Source organism: Oncorhynchus clarkii, chromosome 23, assembly GCF_045791955.1.
Source record: "Oncorhynchus clarkii lewisi isolate Uvic-CL-2024 chromosome 23, UVic_Ocla_1.0, whole genome shotgun sequence".
Classification (NCBI taxonomy): Eukaryota; Metazoa; Chordata; class Actinopteri; order Salmoniformes; family Salmonidae; genus Oncorhynchus; species Oncorhynchus clarkii.
Genome location: NC_092169.1, coordinates 30747501 through 30766659, shown reverse-complemented (window position 1 = coordinate 30766659; position 19159 = coordinate 30747501). Strand labels below are relative to the sequence as shown.

Genomic DNA, 19159 nt, shown 5'->3' with positions numbered 1-19159 from the left:
CTCTCTTTTACAACCACCCAAACTCCACTCTATCATTTTAGTTTTACAATACCCAAGATTCCAGTGTTCTTTAAGCTAGGAACATTTTTTTTGTGGTCTGTGTTTCCCTCCAGCAGGCAGAAGAGGTTGCGCAAACGGAGGGCTCCCATCAGCTCCACCTGCAGTGTGATTCATCAGAGAAGCAGCAGCCCAAACGGTTACATGTCTCCAACATCCCTTTCCGCTTCAGAGACCCAGACCTCAGGCAAATGTTTGGGGTGAGTAGCTAGCTATTAAACACAAAATATATTGTAGAGACCTTAACCCAACACCTAGCGACTCGTCAAAAGGTTTGGCCCTCTTGGCATAATGGTTAAGGTGTTGGCTTGACAGTCGCTGGACCTGGGATTGAGTCCTGATCAGAGCTAACCCCCCCCAAAATTATCTACAATATGTGGCAAGTGAGAATTTAGAAAGACCTGAAGCTGAATAAGCATTACAAGGCCTAATTTTACCAGCACACAACTTTGACCTACTACAGTGGCTATGTTGGTGAACATACTAGATTGTGTGTTCTCACTGTTCAGAACGCACAGACCTGTCAATGGTTAACAAAACACATCAGTCTGGGACCGCATTGTTGAGCCGACCACGTCTCAGTCGCTCTGCATGTGGTTGTGTAATCCTCCCATCTACTCTTAGCTCTACAGGAACATCAAGTGCCACTTTGAGACTGTCCCCATTAAAGATGTATGGGCCCGTCACACCTTTTAGAGAGGAGGCCTAAGTGATTCACGTCCTATCCTCCACATACCCTCTCCTCCTCAAATTAGAGACAAAAATGAATCTTTCATCTCCGGGGCGTTACAGGGCCGTCGTCCTTAACCGTTCCTTGGAGAGAGAGGACGTAACTAGACCTGTTTGAATTCCCAAGACTGTTGTAGCGGTTCTCAGAGCAGAACACCGTTCATTCACAGGGCTGTTTTCATTACACAATGATTCTAGAATAGTTTTTTTTTCTTTTTCTCTGCTTTGTGAAAGACTTTGAACAATAATGAATAAATATCTGGGAATGAAATATCTGACCCTGTGTGAGTTGTTTGTGGCAACTTCTTCTTACTTGCCTAATTGTTTTTTGTTCCTGGAGGAACATAGTTCTAAAGATCTACAACGCTGCCGGTCTTGAGCTGCATTTCTTGCCTGTGGCCTTACAACCCAGACATCAACTTGTACCCACTCCTATGTAGTTGGAGTAGCAACTAGTGCAAGTCTGTCATGTTGTTTCTGAAGCGACTGCTTCTTATTCCAACAAAGTGACCAAGAAGTCCCCACAGGCATGCAGTACGACTGTAGAGCACAGAGCCAGCTAGCTTCTTCTCCCTGCCACAGACTTTGTGCATGTTTGATGAGCACAAAAAACAGAGAGCGAAGAACATGAAAGACAGAGAACACAGGGGGCTAGAACAAGAAATACAGAGAACACAGGGGGCTAGAACAAGAAATACAGAGACAACAGGGGGCTAGAACAATAAATACAGAGAACACAGGGGGCTAGAACAAGAAATACAGAGAACACAGGGGGCTAGAATAAGAAATACAGAGAACACAGGGGGCTAGAACAATAAATACAGAGAACACAGGGGGCTAGGACTATAAATACAGAGAACACGGGGGGCTAGAACAAGACAGACAGAGAACACAGGGGGGTAGAACTATAAATACAGAAAACACAGGGGGGTAGAACTATAAATACAGAGAACACAGGGGGGTAGAACTATAAATACAGAGAACACAGGGGGCTAGAACTATAAATACAGAAAACACAGGGGGTAGAACTATAAATACAGAGAACACACGGGGGTAGAACAATAAATACAGAGAACACAGGGGGCTAGAACTATAAATACAGAAAACACAGGGGGCAATAACTATAAATACAGAGAACACAGGGGGCTAGAACTATAAATACAGAGAACACAAGGGTAGAACAATAAATACAGAGAACACAGGGGGCTAGAACTATAAATACAGAAAACACAGGGGGGTAGAACTATAAATACAGAGAACACAGGGGGCTAGGACTATAAATACAGAGAACACGGGGGTAGAACAATAAATACAGAGAACACAGGGGGCTAGAACTATAAATACAGAGAACACTGGGGGCTAGAACTATAAATACAGAGAACACGGGGGTAGAACTATAAATACAGAGAACACAGGGGGCTAGAACTATAAATACAGAAAACACAGGGGGCTAGAACAATAAATACAGAGAACACAGGGGGCTAGAACTATAAATACAGAGAACACAGGGGGGTAGAACAATAAATACAGAGAACACAGGGGGCTAGAACTTTAAATACAGAAAACACAGGGGGGTAGAACTATAAATACCGAGAACACAGGGGGTAGAACTATAAATACAGAGACCACGGGGGTAGAACTATAAATACAGAGAACACAGGGGGCTAGAACAAGACAGACAGAGAACACAGGGGGGTAGAACTATAAATACAGAGAACACAGGGGGCTAGAACTATAAATACAGAAAACACAGGGGGGTAGAACTATAAATACAGAGAACACAGGGGGGTAGAACTATAAATACAGAGAACACAGGGGGCTAGAACTATAAATACAGAAAACACAGGGGGTAGAACTATAAATACAGAGAACACACGGGGGTAGAACAATAAATACAGAGAACACAGGGGGCTAGAACTATAAATACAGAAAACACAGGGGGCAATAACTATAAATACAGAGAACACAGGGGGCTAGAACTATAAATACAGAGAACACAAGGGTAGAACAATAAATACAGAGAACACAGGGGGCTAGAACTATAAATACAGAAAACACAGGGGGGTAGAACTATAAATACAGAGAACACAGGGGGCTAGGACTATAAATACAGAGAACACAGGGGTAGAACAATAAATACAGAGAACACAAGGGGCTAGAACTATGAATACAGAGAACACTGGGGGCTAGAACTATAAATACAGAGAACACGGGGGTAGAACTATAAATACAGAGAACACAGGGGTCTAAAACTATAAATACAGAAAACACAGGGGGCTAGAACAATAAATACAGAGAACACAGGGGGCTAGAACTATAAATACAGAGAACACAGGGGGGTAGAACAATAAATACAGAGAACACAGGGGGCTAGAACTTTAAATACAGAGAACACAGGGGGTAGAACTATAAATACAGAGAACACGGGGGTAGAACTATAAATACAGAGAACACAGGGGGTAGAACTATAAATACAGAGAACACAGGGGGGTAGAACTATAAATACAGAGAACACAGGGGGGTAGAACTATAAATACAGAGAACACAGGGGGGTAGAACAAGACAGACAGAGAACATATATATATATATATAAACACTACACCCAACACTAACTTTTTAAAAAATAGGAGGCTGGAGATTTCTCCCCTGGTCCCCTGGCTTCTCAGATGGAGTGGAACATCTGTTGCGTGCGTGTGTGAATGTGTGAAGGCCTGGGATTCCTAACTCTCCAGTAACACTCCCCAGTCACTTAGTGAAGTCTCCAAGTCACTGAGCTCTGCACCACAATTAACCAGAGACACTGAGAGAGGAGAGAGGAGAGACGGATTAGAAGAGACAGACAATCTGCTAGCACTCACTACAATCAGTGATGCTCAGAGCGCGTCTAACCCTGTTAACAGTGGGTCGCACTGACATAGGCCCTGAAGACTTGGTGTCAAGAGGACTGGGCTAGAAAAGTTGGTCAATCAAAACAAAGTCACATGTTTAGTCCTTTTTCTTGCACTTTAGAAAGTGAGCAACTCAAACTGTCCACTTGAGGTTTCCCAGGCAAGTTTAGGCTTGAAAAGTGAACTAACCACTTTGGTTCTTTGGTTCAATACTACAGTTGCAGACAAGGCACTTAAGCAGTTTGGTTAGTTAGTTGGTTGTTCGAGTGTCTCTAGGGTGGTGGGATAGGATACGAAGGGAATGTAGAAGCTTTTCAGAGTTTACACGCACGCACGCACGCACGCATGCACACACACACACACACACACACACACACCTCTTTGTCGATGGTCCAGTTTTAAGGATTAATCGTTGTGGGCAGGGCTGAAGAGCTGCAGCCCAGATTCCATCAGGGTTCTGCCATTCCCACAATGGGCTCTAGTACCGCCCTCTCCCATTGCCTGTAAATGCTGCAATGAGAGACTGGCTCAATCTGCCATTACGACTCCGCTTGAGCACCACCACAATGCAAACAAAGGCCAGTATTGCCAAGCATTATAGCAAATGGAAATTCCTTCCATTCTAGCAAAAGTGAAGGCAATGACAAGCCATTGTAACATAGTCACACCAGGAAGTTATAACCAAGGGAATAATGCAACAATCAAGTGTTTTCTCAGTGGATTCTTTTTAATGGTCCTTATTGTGACAATTTAGGTCCTTATGAGAAAATGGACAGAAATAATAATAACATAGTTAAAAACTCAGCTGTGTGGTCGGTGCTTCTACAACGAAGCAGACCAGAGATGGGCAGGAGTTCTGTTACTTTTGACTAATTTGTCATTTGTATTTCACCGTACTTCAATACATCGAGACCTATAATTTGTATTTTCAAAAATAAAGAAAATACTAAATACTTTTCTATAAAAAATACAAATATAGCGTTTCACAGTTTTGTGGCCCCCTCTCACCCTGCATTGGTATCAGAAGTCTGCTGGCACTATAGTGTGATAAGAGTGTCTGCTAGATGACCAAAATGTGAATGTTAACGTAAATATGAACACTTGCAAAGCATGCTGGGTATTAGTGCTCTATTCAATCCACATCACGGAAGTTCAGCTTTACAGCATTTAAAATTTAAAGGCAATTTCTCGCTTTAGTCAAGACTGCATTCACCTTAAACTCTTCATATGTTGGCTAAATAGGAAATTACTTAAATATTTATTTAGCGGAATCTGTATTGTTCATTTTCACATTTACGTTTACATTCTGGACATTTAGTAGACACTCTTATCCAGAGTGTCTTACAGTCAGTGCATTCAACTAAGGTAGATAAACAACCACATATCACAGTCATAGCAAGTTTTTTTTTAAAGTGTTACCGTTACCTGGAATGTTGTTTTAGTGCAGGCGTGTAAATATCTCAATGTACCAGCATTTTATCAAACTACAATGCTTTGCAAATGTATTTTGATACATTGGTCTTTAGAGTATCTTGCATTTGTAACAAGATACATAACAATAAACATTTGCCCATCTCTGACATGGACACAAAAAGAGGGAATGTATGGAAAGAATAACATAGCAGGGGTTCATTACCCAAACTTATTTGAGTTTAATTCATAATTAGAAAAACACATCTAGGAGGAAATTACAACGATGAGCATGAGGGCTTAATGGTATGGTGATAATTGGGATTCAAAGCCCCACTTCACTGATTCAATTCTCTCATTCTCTCAACGGCATGTCGGAGATCTCTAATTTCAACGTCTGCATCCGAAAAGGCACACTATTAGGATGCCATTTGGGATGAAACCAAAGCTTAATACCTTGGATATATCAGCGAGGGCTGCAGACCTCCTTTACCAAGTGTTTGATAGCTCTCTCAGAAGATCAGAAACTCTGAAACTATCCAACTGGGAAACTCTGGAAGTTTGGGTGCCGCTTTCATGTCTGGGAAATGATCTGAAATAGGATATTCAAAATTACAAAACACCAGGCACTTAGGCTTCAGATTTAAAGTATTAGCGGGGTTTTACCCCCAATTTTCACCATTGTCAGTTCTTCTGATTTCAAAGGAGCACATGAATATTGCATGACACAGGGAGCCAGGATGGCTTCCACTAGACCCTAGCTGTGCCCCAGTCGCTTCAGGAGCCTGTTCATTTTGCACCACACTGAGAGAAACAGGCTAATATACTGTCCCCAGTGCCATCGCTATGTTTAATTAATAACCAGACACTTAGAGAGCCAGCCGCAAGAGGGTTCTTCCTGTCACACTCCCAGAAGTAGGGTCCTAAATTAGTCATTACTCTAGTGTGTGCATGCACACACGCACACGCACACATGCCCATCCACGCATGCACACACACACACACACCTCCCCCGACACACACACCTTTGGCCCACCTCAGCAGTCTGCGTGTGTGTGCGCGTGTGTGTTTCTCTCTCTCGAGGAGCGAGGCGTACATCACAGGTCCGCTAATGGACTTTTAATGATACCTTCCTTCCTCTGCCTAATCACCTTTTTTAGAAGCCCCAGCCTTCCAGGGAGAACCCCCATCTTTGCATCATGCTGCAGCAGCATTCCAAACAGAACAGGGAATAATGTCAGTCGGAAGCTTCTTACGTTCTGATTAGCCATTTTATTCCATAAGGCTCCATTCCATCCTGCTCCACCATTTGGCCTTTGAGATTGTGTGTAATTATAATCTCTCCATGTAATTTACAATAACAAATCAGTGTAGAGATGAACATGTGTGCAGTAATGGTATCAGAGGGGGATAGATAGGACAGCTAAACCCATAGCTTCTATTGCAGTCTCCCCTTGATGCCAATTCATTAGTGGCCTGATTAAAGTAAATTTACTACAGTGTTTATTTAGCAAGAAGAATACTTTATTATTGCCTGTTAAGGAGCAGTTCCCTCTCTTTTTCTCTCTCGCTCTCACATACACACACAAACACACACGTACATATGCACACACGCACACGCACATACACACACACACGCACACGCACACGCACACACACACACACACATCACTTTGTTTACAGTGCATTTAATCTGCACCCCAGGCCCATTAGCACAGGTATAAACTGTTACCATTGTTAGCCTCATCAGTTTCTACAGTGTGTTGCGCTAAACAAGTAATTCACTATGAGAGGAGGACGCTACGATGCTAACCAGTCCAAGTATATGAGGAGCACCATCACGCTGCGATCATACAATGTGCAGTGTGTGTTTGATTTACTGCTCCTCACAAGGAAAACAGCTTTAATCTGAACTAATGGAGGAGTCTGAGTCGAGCAACAGCTGTGAGAGAATGGATGAATGTGAATTGAGGAGGAAGAGAGGGGGAAAGTGCTGCTGTGCGTGCCTGAATAAAGTGAAGGAGAACGAGTGATGGAGAGAGGAGGATTTTTTTTTCAGTGTAACATTTCTGGCGTTGATTCAGGTGTTAAATGAACTCTGCAAGTGTTACATTAACACTCATTGGTGTAAAATAACCACACTGTTGGTGTTAATAACCAGAGTTGAGTGTGAGAGTGTGATTGTGTTTGTTTTTACTCTGAGTAAAATGTTCACATCAAAAACATGCCCATCATTATTAAATTTCCCAGCATGCTCTGCTGCAGGTAGATTCTTTGATAAGTGTTTTGATTAATATTTTGCTACATAAAGATAAATAACGTACAGTTTTAACATTTCATACGATTTTTCAGATTTTTTTTTTTTCTGAACTAATCTAGTTACTGAAATGGTTGTTCCAGTTTAATGGTTTAGCTAGTCTCCTTTTTCAATGTTAATGACCCTAACAGCCATTCTGAATGCAGTTTGTGGCCAAATGATCTTGAATATCCTAACTCTGGCAAGATTTCAATAGGAATTATACATCAATTTGCAAGCCAGCATAATGTGACTTGCAAGCCTGAGGTGGCCTTTTAAGAAGGACTTTCAGGTAACTTGATTCAAATAAAAAAATGGCCTTATGAGACATGTATTGTCTTGGACAGTTACATTTTAATTATACTATTCACTTAACTGACTTGCTGAAGGCCACAGGACAGAAAATGAATGAATTCAACAACCATGTCATTAACAAATACAGTCATAGGTGGTTACTCACTTGAAAAGGCAAGGCACACTGGGAAATAATATTGAGACATGGCTTGGTGGGGGCTTTCAGTTAGTTATTTTTGGCCACCCCTGAGTAGAAGTGTTGTACCAGTTTAACTGGTCTATGGTTATGTTTGAGTGTCCTGAAGACTTACATAACGGCATGTGACCCTAAACATTTGCAAATAATGTTGTTACGTCTGTAAATCAACACCAAGCGGCCTCTTAAAGAAATACTAACCTCTTTGAGTAATGGTTAAAAATACTGTGTTAGGTGTTATTGCGTAACAGCATTGGTGCAGACTATATACACTTCCTACTCTTAGAAATACTAAAGGAGGTGTTATTGCGTAACAGCATTGGTGCAGACTATATACACTTCCTACTCTTAGAAATACTAAAGGAGGTGTTATTGCGTAACAGCATTGGTGCAGACTATATACACTTCCTACTCTTAGAAATACTAAAGGAGGTGTTATTGCGTAACACTATAAGTGTGTTATTGCGTAACAGCATTGGTGCAGACTATATACACTTCCTACTCTTAGAAATACTAAAGGAGGTGTTATTGCGTAACAGCATTGGTGCAGACTATATACACTTCCTACTCTTAGAAATACTAAAGGAGGTGTTATTGCGTAACAGCATTGGTGCAGACTATATACACTTCCTACTCTTAGAAATACTAAAGGAGGTGTTATTGCGTAACACTATAAGTGTTAATTCCATAACACTGTATAACAGCCTCAGCACTTAAATTTAACACGGTCAGTGATGAGTCAACCCTGGAGAATTTGCCGTGTGGAGTTGGAGAGTGTCTGCCCGAAAGAAAGTGATGAAGAAGGAATGATAGAGAGAGAGAGAGAGGAAGTAGAGGAGACCGCTTGGCTGAAGAAAGTGATGGCGACCAGACAAGCTTTACATAGGGAAAGACGGGACTGTCTTTGATTTGAGTTAACATGCTACAGCACAGACCTCTCTCTCTCTCTCTCTCTCTCTCTCTCTCTCTCTCTCTCTCTCTCTCTCTCTCTCTCTCTCTCTCTCTCTCTCTCTCTCTCTCTCTCTCTCTCTCTCTCTCTCTCTCTCTCTCTCTCTCTCTCTCTCTCTCTCTCTCTCTCTCTCTCTCTCTCTCCCCATCTGTCTCTCTTCCATCAACCAGGTGATCAATTCCATTGAGCTTGCGCTTCTGCTGAGTAAGGCGGGACAAGTGTGTGTGTGTGCACCCATGCCTGTATATGTGTGTGTGCGTGTGTGTCAATGCAACCTGATACACAGCCTCTCGGCCTCTCTCTCTCCGTCCCTCCCTTCGTCTGACAAGGTAATTAGTTAGAATTAAATAACGTGTCCATTGTAGACAACAATTAACCGTTGCTTTCATCCCAGTCATTAGGAAGAGTGGAGGTTTTCTTTCATTCTGCTGTGTCTCTAATGATCCCACAGCCTTCCCACTCGCCCGCCTTAAGCCCAGTTAAAACGCCTCTCGCACACACACACACACAAAGCCGACCACCAATTATGTGTTTTTGTCCTTTTGAGGAAGAAGAAAGGAGAGGGGCGGAGAGAGACATGGGAGTGGAAAAGAGAGTGAGGGAGACATACAAATCAGTTGTTAACTGGGACGTGTTCTTTTCATTTTTTTATTTACCCCTTTTTTCATGATATCCAATTAAGATCTTGTCTCATCGTTTGCAACTCCCCAACAGACTCGGGAGAGACGAAAGTAGATTCATGTGTCATCCGAAACATGAATCGCCAAACCGCACTTCTTATCATCCGCCTGCTTAACCCGGAAGCCAGCTGCATCAATGTGTTGCAGGTGCCCAGCCCACCACAAGGAGTCACTAGAGCGTGATGAGCCACTCGGGAGGTCTGTGTGGTTTTTCTTATTTCGATTATCTGCAGTTAGATGGCTGGCAGGCCACAAACAGGGGCACTTTTCTTCTCTCCTCCTGCAAATCGCTGCTGCAGCACTACTCCCCTCTCTGATATCTGTATGTACAGGGCATCGCACAGACCTCTCTGATATCTGTATGTACAGGGCATCGCACAGACCTCTCTGATATCTGTATGTACAGGGCATCGCACAGACCTCTCTGATATCTGTATGTACAGGGCATCGCACAGACCTCTCTGATATCTGTATGTACAGGGCATCGCACAGACCTCTCTGATATCTGTATGTACAGGGCATCGCACAGACCTCTCTGATATCCGTATGTACAGGGCATCGCACAGACCTCTCTGATATCCGTATGTACAGGGCATCGCACAGACCTCTCTGATATCTGTATGTACAGGGCATCGCACAGACCTCTCTGATATCTGTATGTACAGGGCATCGCACAGACCTCTCTGATATCCGTATGTACAGGGCATCGCACAGACCTCTCTGATATCTGTATGTACAGGGCATCGCACAGACCTCTCTGATATCTGTATGTACAGGGCATCGCACAGACCTCTCTGATATCTGTATGTACAGGGCATCGCACAGACCTCTCTGATATCTGTATGTACAGGGCATCGCACAGACCTCTCTGATATCTGTATGTACAGGGCATCGCACAGACCTCTCTGATATCTGTATGTACAGGGCATCGCACAGACCTCTCTGATATCTGTATGTACAGGGCATCGCACAGACCTCTCTGATATCTGTATGTACAGGGCATCGCACAGACCTCTCTGATATCTGTATGTACAGGGCATCGCACAGACCTCTCTGATATCCGTATGTACAGGGCATCGCACAGACCTCTCTGATATCTGTATGTACAGGGCATCGCACAGACCTCTCTGATATCTGTATGTACAGGGCATCGCACAGACCTCTCTGATATCTGTATGTACAGGGCATCGCACAGACCTCTCTGATATCCGTATGTACAGGGCATCGCACAGACCTCTCTGATATCCGTATGTACAGGGCATCGCACAGACCTCTCTGATATCCGTATGTACAGGGCATCGCACAGACCTCTCTGATATCCGTATGTACAGGGCATCGCACAGACCTCTCTGATATCCGTATGTACAGGGCATCGCACAGACCTCTCTGATATCTGTATGTACAGGGCATCGCACAGACCTCTCTGATATCTGTATGTACAGGGCATCGCACAGACCTCTCTGATATCTGTATGTACAGGGCATCGCACAGACCTCTCTGATATCTGTATGTACAGGGCATCGCACAGACCTCTCTGATATCTGTATGTACAGGGCATCGCACAGACCTCTCTGATATCTGTATGTACAGGGCATCGCACAGACCTCTCTGATATCTGTATGTACAGGGCATCGCACAGACCTCTCTGATATCTGTATGTACAGGGCATCGCACAGACCTCTCTGATATCTGTATGTACAGGGCATCGCACAGACCTCTCTGATATCTGTATGTACAGGGCATCGCACAGACCTCTCTGATATCTGTATGTACAGGGCATCGCACAGACCTCTCTGATATCTGTATGTACAGGGCATCGCACAGACCTCTCTGATATCTGTATGTACAGGGCATCGCACAGACCTCTCTGATATCTGTATGTACAGGGCATCGCACAGACCTCTCTGATATCTGTATGTACAGGGCATCGCACAGACCTCTCTGATATCTGTATGTACAGGGCATCGCACAGACCTCTCTGATATCTGTATGTACAGGGCATCGCACAGACCTCTCTGATATCTGTATGTACAGGGCATCGCACAGACCTCTCTGATATCCGTATGTACAGGGCATCGCACAGACCTCTCTGATATCCGTATGTACAGGGCATCGCACAGACCTCTCTGATATCCGTATGTACAGGGCATCGCACAGACCTCTCTGATATCTGTATGTACAGGGCATCGCACAGACCTCTCTGATATCTGTATGTACAGGGCATCGCACAGACCTCTCTGATATCTGTATGTACAGGGCATCGCACAGACCTCTCTGATATCTGTATGTACAGGGCATCGCACAGACCTCTCTGATATCTGTATGTACAGGGCATCGCACAGACCTCTCTGATATCTGTATGTACAGGGCATCGCACAGACCTCTCTGATATCTGTACAGGGCATCGCACAGACCTCTGTATGTACAGGGCATCGCACAGACCTCTCTGATATCTGTATGTACAGGGCATCGCACAGACCTCTCTGATATCTGTATGTACAGGGCATCGCACAGACCTCTCTGATATCCGTATGTTCAGGGCATCGCACAGACCTCTCTGATATCCGTATGTACAGGGCATCACACAGACCTCTCTGTTCTCCATATCTACAGGGCATCACACAGACCTCGTGGGACCCCTGCCTTGCGGCAGCAGCAGGTGTGTTATGCCAGTGGATGAAGTTGGTCAAAGGGTTGTTGATGCAGCCGCTTCTCTCTATGTCTTTCTTCCTCTCTCGGCTGCACGTATCAGCCAATCATAACTAATATCAATGGTGATGTAAATCAAGTGTCAATCAAAAGTCATGCAGCTGTGGCAGCACTGTTAATGTTTTAACTAGGTAGCTAGCTACACACACTTGACCGGTCACCGCATCTCAAGCCATGCATGTTTGGATACTGGGTGTGTGTAATGTCAGTATAGGCCAGGCTGGGAAACAGTCAGGTACGCTCCACACAGCGCAGACCAACAGATGCAAACAGTGGGGAACTCTACCACGTCACTTCCACTTGCAGGCAATGGGTTCAGAACAACAACATCAAAAACGTAATACAAAAAAATTATATATATATATATATACCAAGTGCCCCTTTTTTTTTATATATCACTACCCAAAAGGGCACTTGGTGAGTGGGAGGGATAAGGGGCATGTGGTGGGCACAGGTTGCCTCCTATCTTTGCCCTATGCTGCGTATGTACCACCATGTACTGTACCCACATACACTGACCTCTCCTTTCACCCTCTAGAATCCAAATGAATGTATTTTTGGACTGATGGTTGTTGGGTTTAGTATGTTTGGGATACTGGACAGAGGTAGCGTGTGTGTATAGGCTTTTCTCAATAGATTTTGATCAACTCCTGTCTCATGTCCTCTCTCATGTCCTCTCTCATGTCCTCTCTCATGTCCACTCTCATGTCCTCTCTCATGTCCTCTCACATGTCCTCTCTCATGACCTGTCTCATGTCCTCTCTCATGTCCTCTCACATGTCCTCTCTCATGTCCACTCTCATGTCCTCTCTCATGTCCTCTCTCATGTCCTCTCTCATGTCCTCTCTCATGTCCATTCTCATGTCCTCTCTCATGTCCTCTCTCATGTCCTCTCTCATGTCCTCTCTCATGTCCACTCTCATGTCCTGTCACATGTCCTCTCTCATGTCCACTCTCATGTCCTGTCACATGTCCTCTCACATGTCCTCTCTCATGTCCTCTCTCATGTCCTCTCTCATGTCCACTCTCATGTCCTGTCACATGTCCTCTCTCATGTCCACTCTCATGTCCTGTCTCATGTCCTCTCTCATGTCCTCTCTCATGTCCTTTCTCATGTCCTCTCTCATGTCCTTTCTCATGTCCTCTCTCATGTCCTGTCACATGTCCTCTCTCATGTCCTCTCTTATGTCCATTCTCATGTCCTCTCTCATGTCCTCTCTCATGTCCTCTCTCGAAAAGTCAAAAGGCAGTCGAGGAGAAGTAGCACTGAGAGGGAACGTGGATGAAAATGTGCTTGTATGAAATTGAGACTCTCCTTCTCCACTCAAGCGTCATCAGGCAATTGACGTTTACAGGGGGTGGAGATAATACGGTGTGAGGTGTGGTGGAGCACGGTGAGATGGTGACCTTGCCAGTGCTCTGCTGGCACTACCTCAGATTAGATGCCATGTTTATTTATTTATTGAAATCAACTACTTGATTCAAGGTCTTGTTACGAGGAGACCAAGGCTGTGGCTGTATTTCCATAAGACTGGGGAGAAAAGGGTGGGGAGAAGGGAGAGAGGAGGTAGAGACTGGGGAGAAGAGGGTGGGGAGAAGGGATAGGGAAGGTAGAGACTGGGGAGAAAAGGGTGGGGAGAAGGGAGAGAGGAGGTAGAGACTGGGGAGAAGAGGGTGGGGAGAAGGGAGAGGGAAGGTAGAGACTGGGGAGAAAAGGGTGGGGAGAAGGGAGAGAGGAGGTAGAGACTGGGGAGAAGAGGGGAGGGGAGCTGGAGACGGCTTCTGCTGCCATTAGAAGTGGGATCAGATAACGGCCTAGAGGATCCAGCCGGCAACCGCCCGGTGACCAGGCGAGATGATGACCAGTATGACAGCTAATTACGACCATTGTATTCATCACCCCAGATAATAAACAAATGTATGGTTTATCATTAGCCTTGATGGGCTATTCCCTCCATTCCCCCACTCCTCCACTCCTCATTTCCCATTCCATCTCTCTCTTTTTTTAATTGGGAAAGGGTTCTTGTGGCCTCTAAAAATGGGTTCATATAGCTTTTTATCAGGAGGGAACACAGAGAGAGGCAGTAGAAAGAAAACAAGATGATGACTGTCATTAAGACCACTGGTGCGTGCTGAGAGCTTTGCTATAGTATGCAGATTTACACACCAATGCTCATTAACGCTACAGCTCACATTACATTGCCTTTCTAGCCATAGCCGTGACGCAGAACAATAAGTGTATTTTTTATTAAGAGAGAGAGGGAAAGAAACATAGGCATTTAAAAGTGAATGGCTTTTTTATTAATCTCATTGTTAGTAGATGAAAGGAGTTTGTTAATTCAGGGGGATGAGTGTTTGACCTTTGCAGTCTAGTTTTAGCAGTGTTCGAGGTGTATGGTGCTGTGTGCTTTTTATTAGGTTTGGGTTCACTGTGTAACGGAGCGTGCCAATGCTGCAACCAACCGGTCGAAACTCCTGCCAAATGTGACATGTTCTAATGATTTTCTCCTCTCTCTCTTTCTCTCTCTCCTGTCTCTTTCTCCCCTCTACCCTTTTCTCATACTCTTCCTCCCCCCTCTCTCTCTCTGCAGCAATTTGGGAAGATTTTAGACGTGGAAATAATTTTTAACGAGCGAGGTTCCAAGGTAAGTGTGCCGTAACTAGTGTCACTTAATTTCTCTCTCTCTCCCTCTCTCGCTCTCTCTCCTTCTCTTCATCCCTCTCTCCCCAGGTCCCTACCTCCTCAGTGTAATAATTACTTGGCTTTTCTTTGGCTCCTCTGCCTTCAGGCAACGTTCCCTATTGTACCCTCCTGCCATACATTGTGACATACAGTACCACGCTGCCATTTAGCTCAATACTGACACTTGCCTGGTTTCCATACATGCAGCTTGTCCAGTAAGCTTCATGCTGACAGTGTTAATCCTGACTTACTGAGCAGTATGAATGTCCCAACTCACCTCCTTACCACTCCGTGGTACAGTAATACTCACTTCTCAAACTAGATCTGTCAGAAAGTACATTTAGACAGGTCTTTCTTTTTTAATTTTTTTTTTAACATTTGCAAACCTCAAAAAACCTCTGTATTTTCTGCACCATCTAGGTAGAAGGATAATTACGTAACACACTTTTCCCCAAAGGAACCGGAAAACAGTTCCTGATTATTTATCTCATTCTAGAAGAAGAATCTAAGATATCCATGGCAAACACAGGTTGTATTATTCCACTACCCACAATCCTCTCCTTCTGCTCACCATGAAATTAACACAGCTTAGCATGAATAAACATTCTATTTCCATAAGAAGCTCTCTCAATTTGCATTCAATATGTTTTCACTCTTTGAAGAATGCCCACTCCTCTCTCTCTCTTCATGTAAGCTAATTACTTGTGCGTGATAAAAAAACAAAAACAAACAGTAGACTCAGAGAGAGGGCGAACTTGCAGCATGCACAAAATGTGAAAATGATTAATTTTGCCATCAAATCCCACTTTCAATGTATTAGTTGTGTGTTATTTGCATCAGGCAGTATAGGCTGGGATCCCCTATACAGGATCACACCGCAGTGGGAAGCGCCCGGTTCACACACATTATCTACCAAGGCAATTAATTACATGGCCCTACCAGCACAGGATGTGTAGGGTGTATAGGCTATGTCCCAAATGACACCCAATTTCTCTAGTGCTATGGGTACTGGTCAAAATTAGTGCACTAAATAGGTATTAAGGTGCTATTTGGGATATAGACATAGGCTAAAAGGACTTGGAGGGCTGGGGGCTTGTCTTGTCCAACATGCTGTTTACCAGCCATATCTAATGGCTCTCATACCCAGACCCAGTTAACTCTCCTAGCTCCCACCATAACTCCCCGCTGCAACGTGTGTGCGTGTGTGTGCTGCACATGGGCTGCACCGTCAGGCCTAGGGCTCTCATGGCCCCCTTACTGAGCTGGGCCTCCTGAGTGAGCTTCAGGATCAGGCCTACACAGCAAATTCTCCAGTGTAATTTTGTTTTTTACAAAATTACACTGAGAGTGTTAAATCAACACAGTGTTAAATCAACTTACTGCTTAGTGTAAAGCCTTATTCAAATATTTCCCAGAGTGCCTTGCCTTTCGAGTAAATTGTTTTAAAAAAGCCACCATAATTTGACTTGCAGACCTGATGTGGCCTGGAAACCATGACTTTCAAGCAATTGTATTACGCTCAAATAAAAATGGGTTTAGATTTGTTCCTAAAGGGGAACAAACACTTGGCGCTGTAGTGGTACCCTGTAAGGTCATCCTTTGTACATATAGCAATAGGTACTTAATTGATCCCCAGTTCATAAAATTCAGAGATTTTCCATAATACTGGTTCCACTTCCAGGAAACATCCAACCAGGAGTTCTGTAAAATCTGGGAATGTTGAATTTTACAACCCATTATGCTGGTTTATAAAGTGATGTGTAACTCCTATTGGAATCCAGCCAGAGTTAGGCTATCCAACAGTTGGAATTTGTATTCGGCTACAATCTGCATTCAGAATAAATTACAGGGTTAGGAACATTGTGGGGAGACTAGCTAAGACATTTACACTGGAACAAACATTTCAGTAACGAGTGCAAAAAAATCGAACTAACTGATTGAATTAGTTTAGAAAAATGTATGTTATTTATCATTGTGCAGCACAAGGTTAATCAATGAATGTACACACACAATCATATACAGTGGGGAGAACAAGTATTTGATACACTGCCGATTTTGTAGGTTTTCCTACTTACAAAGCATGTAGAGGTCTGTAATTTTTATCATAGGTACACTTCAACTGTGAGAGACGGAATCTAAAACAAAAATCACATCGTATGATTTTTAAATAATTAATGCATTATTATGCATTTTATTGCATGGCATAAGTATTTGATCACCTACCAACCAGTAAGAATTCCGGCTCTCACAGATCTGTTAGTTTTTCTTTAAGAAGCCCTCTTGTTCTCCACTCATCACCTGTATTAACTGCACCTGTTTGAACTTGTTACCTGTATAAAATACACCTGTCCACACACTCAATCAAACAGACTCCAACCTCTCCACAATGGCCAAGACCAGAGAGCTGTGTAAGGACATCAGGGATAAAATTGTAGACCTGCGCAAAGCTGGGATAGGCTACAGGACAATAGACAAGCAGCTTGATGAGAAGGCAACAACTGTTGGTGCAATTATTAGAAAATGGAAGAAATTCAAGATGACGGTCAATCACCCTCGGTCTGGGGCTCCATGCAAGATCTCTCTTCGTGGGGCATCAATGATCATGAGGAAGGTGAGGGATCAGCCCAGAACTACACGGCAGGACCTGGTCAATGACCTGAAGAGAGCTGGGACCACAGTCTCAAAGAAAACCATTAGTAACACACTACGCTGTCATGGATTAAAATCCTGCAGCACACGCAAGGTCCCCCTGCTCAAGCCAGCGCATGTCCAGGCCCTCTGAAGTTTGCCAATGACCATCTGGATGGTCCAGAGGAGGAATGGGAGAAGGTCATGTGGTCTGATGAGACAAAAATAGAGCTTTTTGGTCTAAACTCCACTCGCCGTGTTTGGAGGAAGAAGAAGGATGAGTACAATCCCAAGAACACCATCCCAACCGTGAGGCATGGAGGTGGAAACATCATTCTTTGGGGATGCTTTTGTGCAAAGGGGACAGGACGACTGCACCGTATTGAGGGGAGGATGGATGGGGCCATGTATCGCGAGATCTTGGCCAACAACCTCCTTCCCTCAGTAAGAGCATTGAAGATGGGTCGTGGCTGGGCCTTCCAGCATGACAACGACCCGAAACACACAGCCAGGGCAACTAAGGAGTGGCTCCGTAAGAAGCATCTCAAGGTCCTGGAGTGGCCTAGCCAGTCTCCAGACCTGAACCCAATAGAAAATGTTTGGAGGGAGCTGAAAGTCCATATTGCCCAGCGACAGCCCCGAAACCTGAAGGATCTGGAGAAGGTCTGTATGGAGGAGTGGGCCAAAATCCCTGCTGCAGTGTGTGCAACCCTGGTCAAGAACTACAGGAAATGTATGATCTCTGTAATTGCAAACAAAGGTTTCTGTACCAAATATTAAGTTCTGCTTTTCTGATGTATCAAATACTTATGTCATGCAATAAAATGCTAATTATTTACTTAAATATCATACAATGTGATTTTCTGGATTTTTGTTTTAGATTCCGTCTCTCACAGTTGAAGTGTACCTATGATAAAAATTACAGACCTCTACATGCTTTGTAAGTAGGAAAACCTGCAAAATCGTCAGTGTATCAAATTCTTGTTCTCCCCACTGTATATCGAAACAATTTTTTTTTTTATCAAAGTGCAATAGAGCATGCAGGGAAATATGATAATGTTGGGTGTGGTTTTGTGTATTTTTTCAAGCCCGTGTATTAGGGTAGAACTAGGTTCTCAAAATAAGACATTATGAAATCCGTATGATATTGTGTCAAATAAGTCCGTTTTTTTTATGATAACATATTTGCTAGTGATGGAGAAATTAAGCTTCCTGAAGCATTGAGTATTTCCAGCCAATTGTGTTAAAAAAAAGGCTAATTACGCAAGGCTTTGATCAACACGTTGTACAGTAGTGGCACCTGCTGGTCAAAATAATTTAGAACAGACAAATTATTATAGATGATGTCGCACAAGCTATGCAGGGTAGCTTTTTTGGCTCTTTTACCGAAACCAATACCAAACCAATCAGGTGGTTGTTCGACAAAACATTGATCATGTGCTTCTGATAAAGTGATACAAGCATCGGCACACTGCTTCGAAGTACCTATTTAGTGATTTCAAAGCAGGCTTCGGAGCTGAATGCAACAATCATGTCTCTGTCCATAGCTGCTGAAAAATATCGTAATAATAACAAATATTAATATTTTTTTTTTTAAATTCTCTCAAAAGTTGTGAACTGGGTCTTCACTAATCCTGTAT

At 43.7% G+C, this 19159-nt stretch overlaps 1 protein-coding gene across 1 annotated transcript in view; it reads left to right on the top strand.

Annotated features, from left to right (window-relative positions):
* The window catches only part of LOC139381353 (RNA binding protein fox-1 homolog 3-like), a 753561-nt gene that overhangs the window by 689198 nt on the left and 45204 nt on the right, over nucleotides 1-19159 (top strand). The window contains exons 7-8 of the mRNA XM_071124817.1: nucleotides 114-257; nucleotides 14800-14853. Coding sequence (XP_070980918.1) covers nucleotides 114-257; nucleotides 14800-14853 — 198 coding nt within the window. The remainder of the gene's footprint in view (nucleotides 1-113; nucleotides 258-14799; nucleotides 14854-19159) is intronic.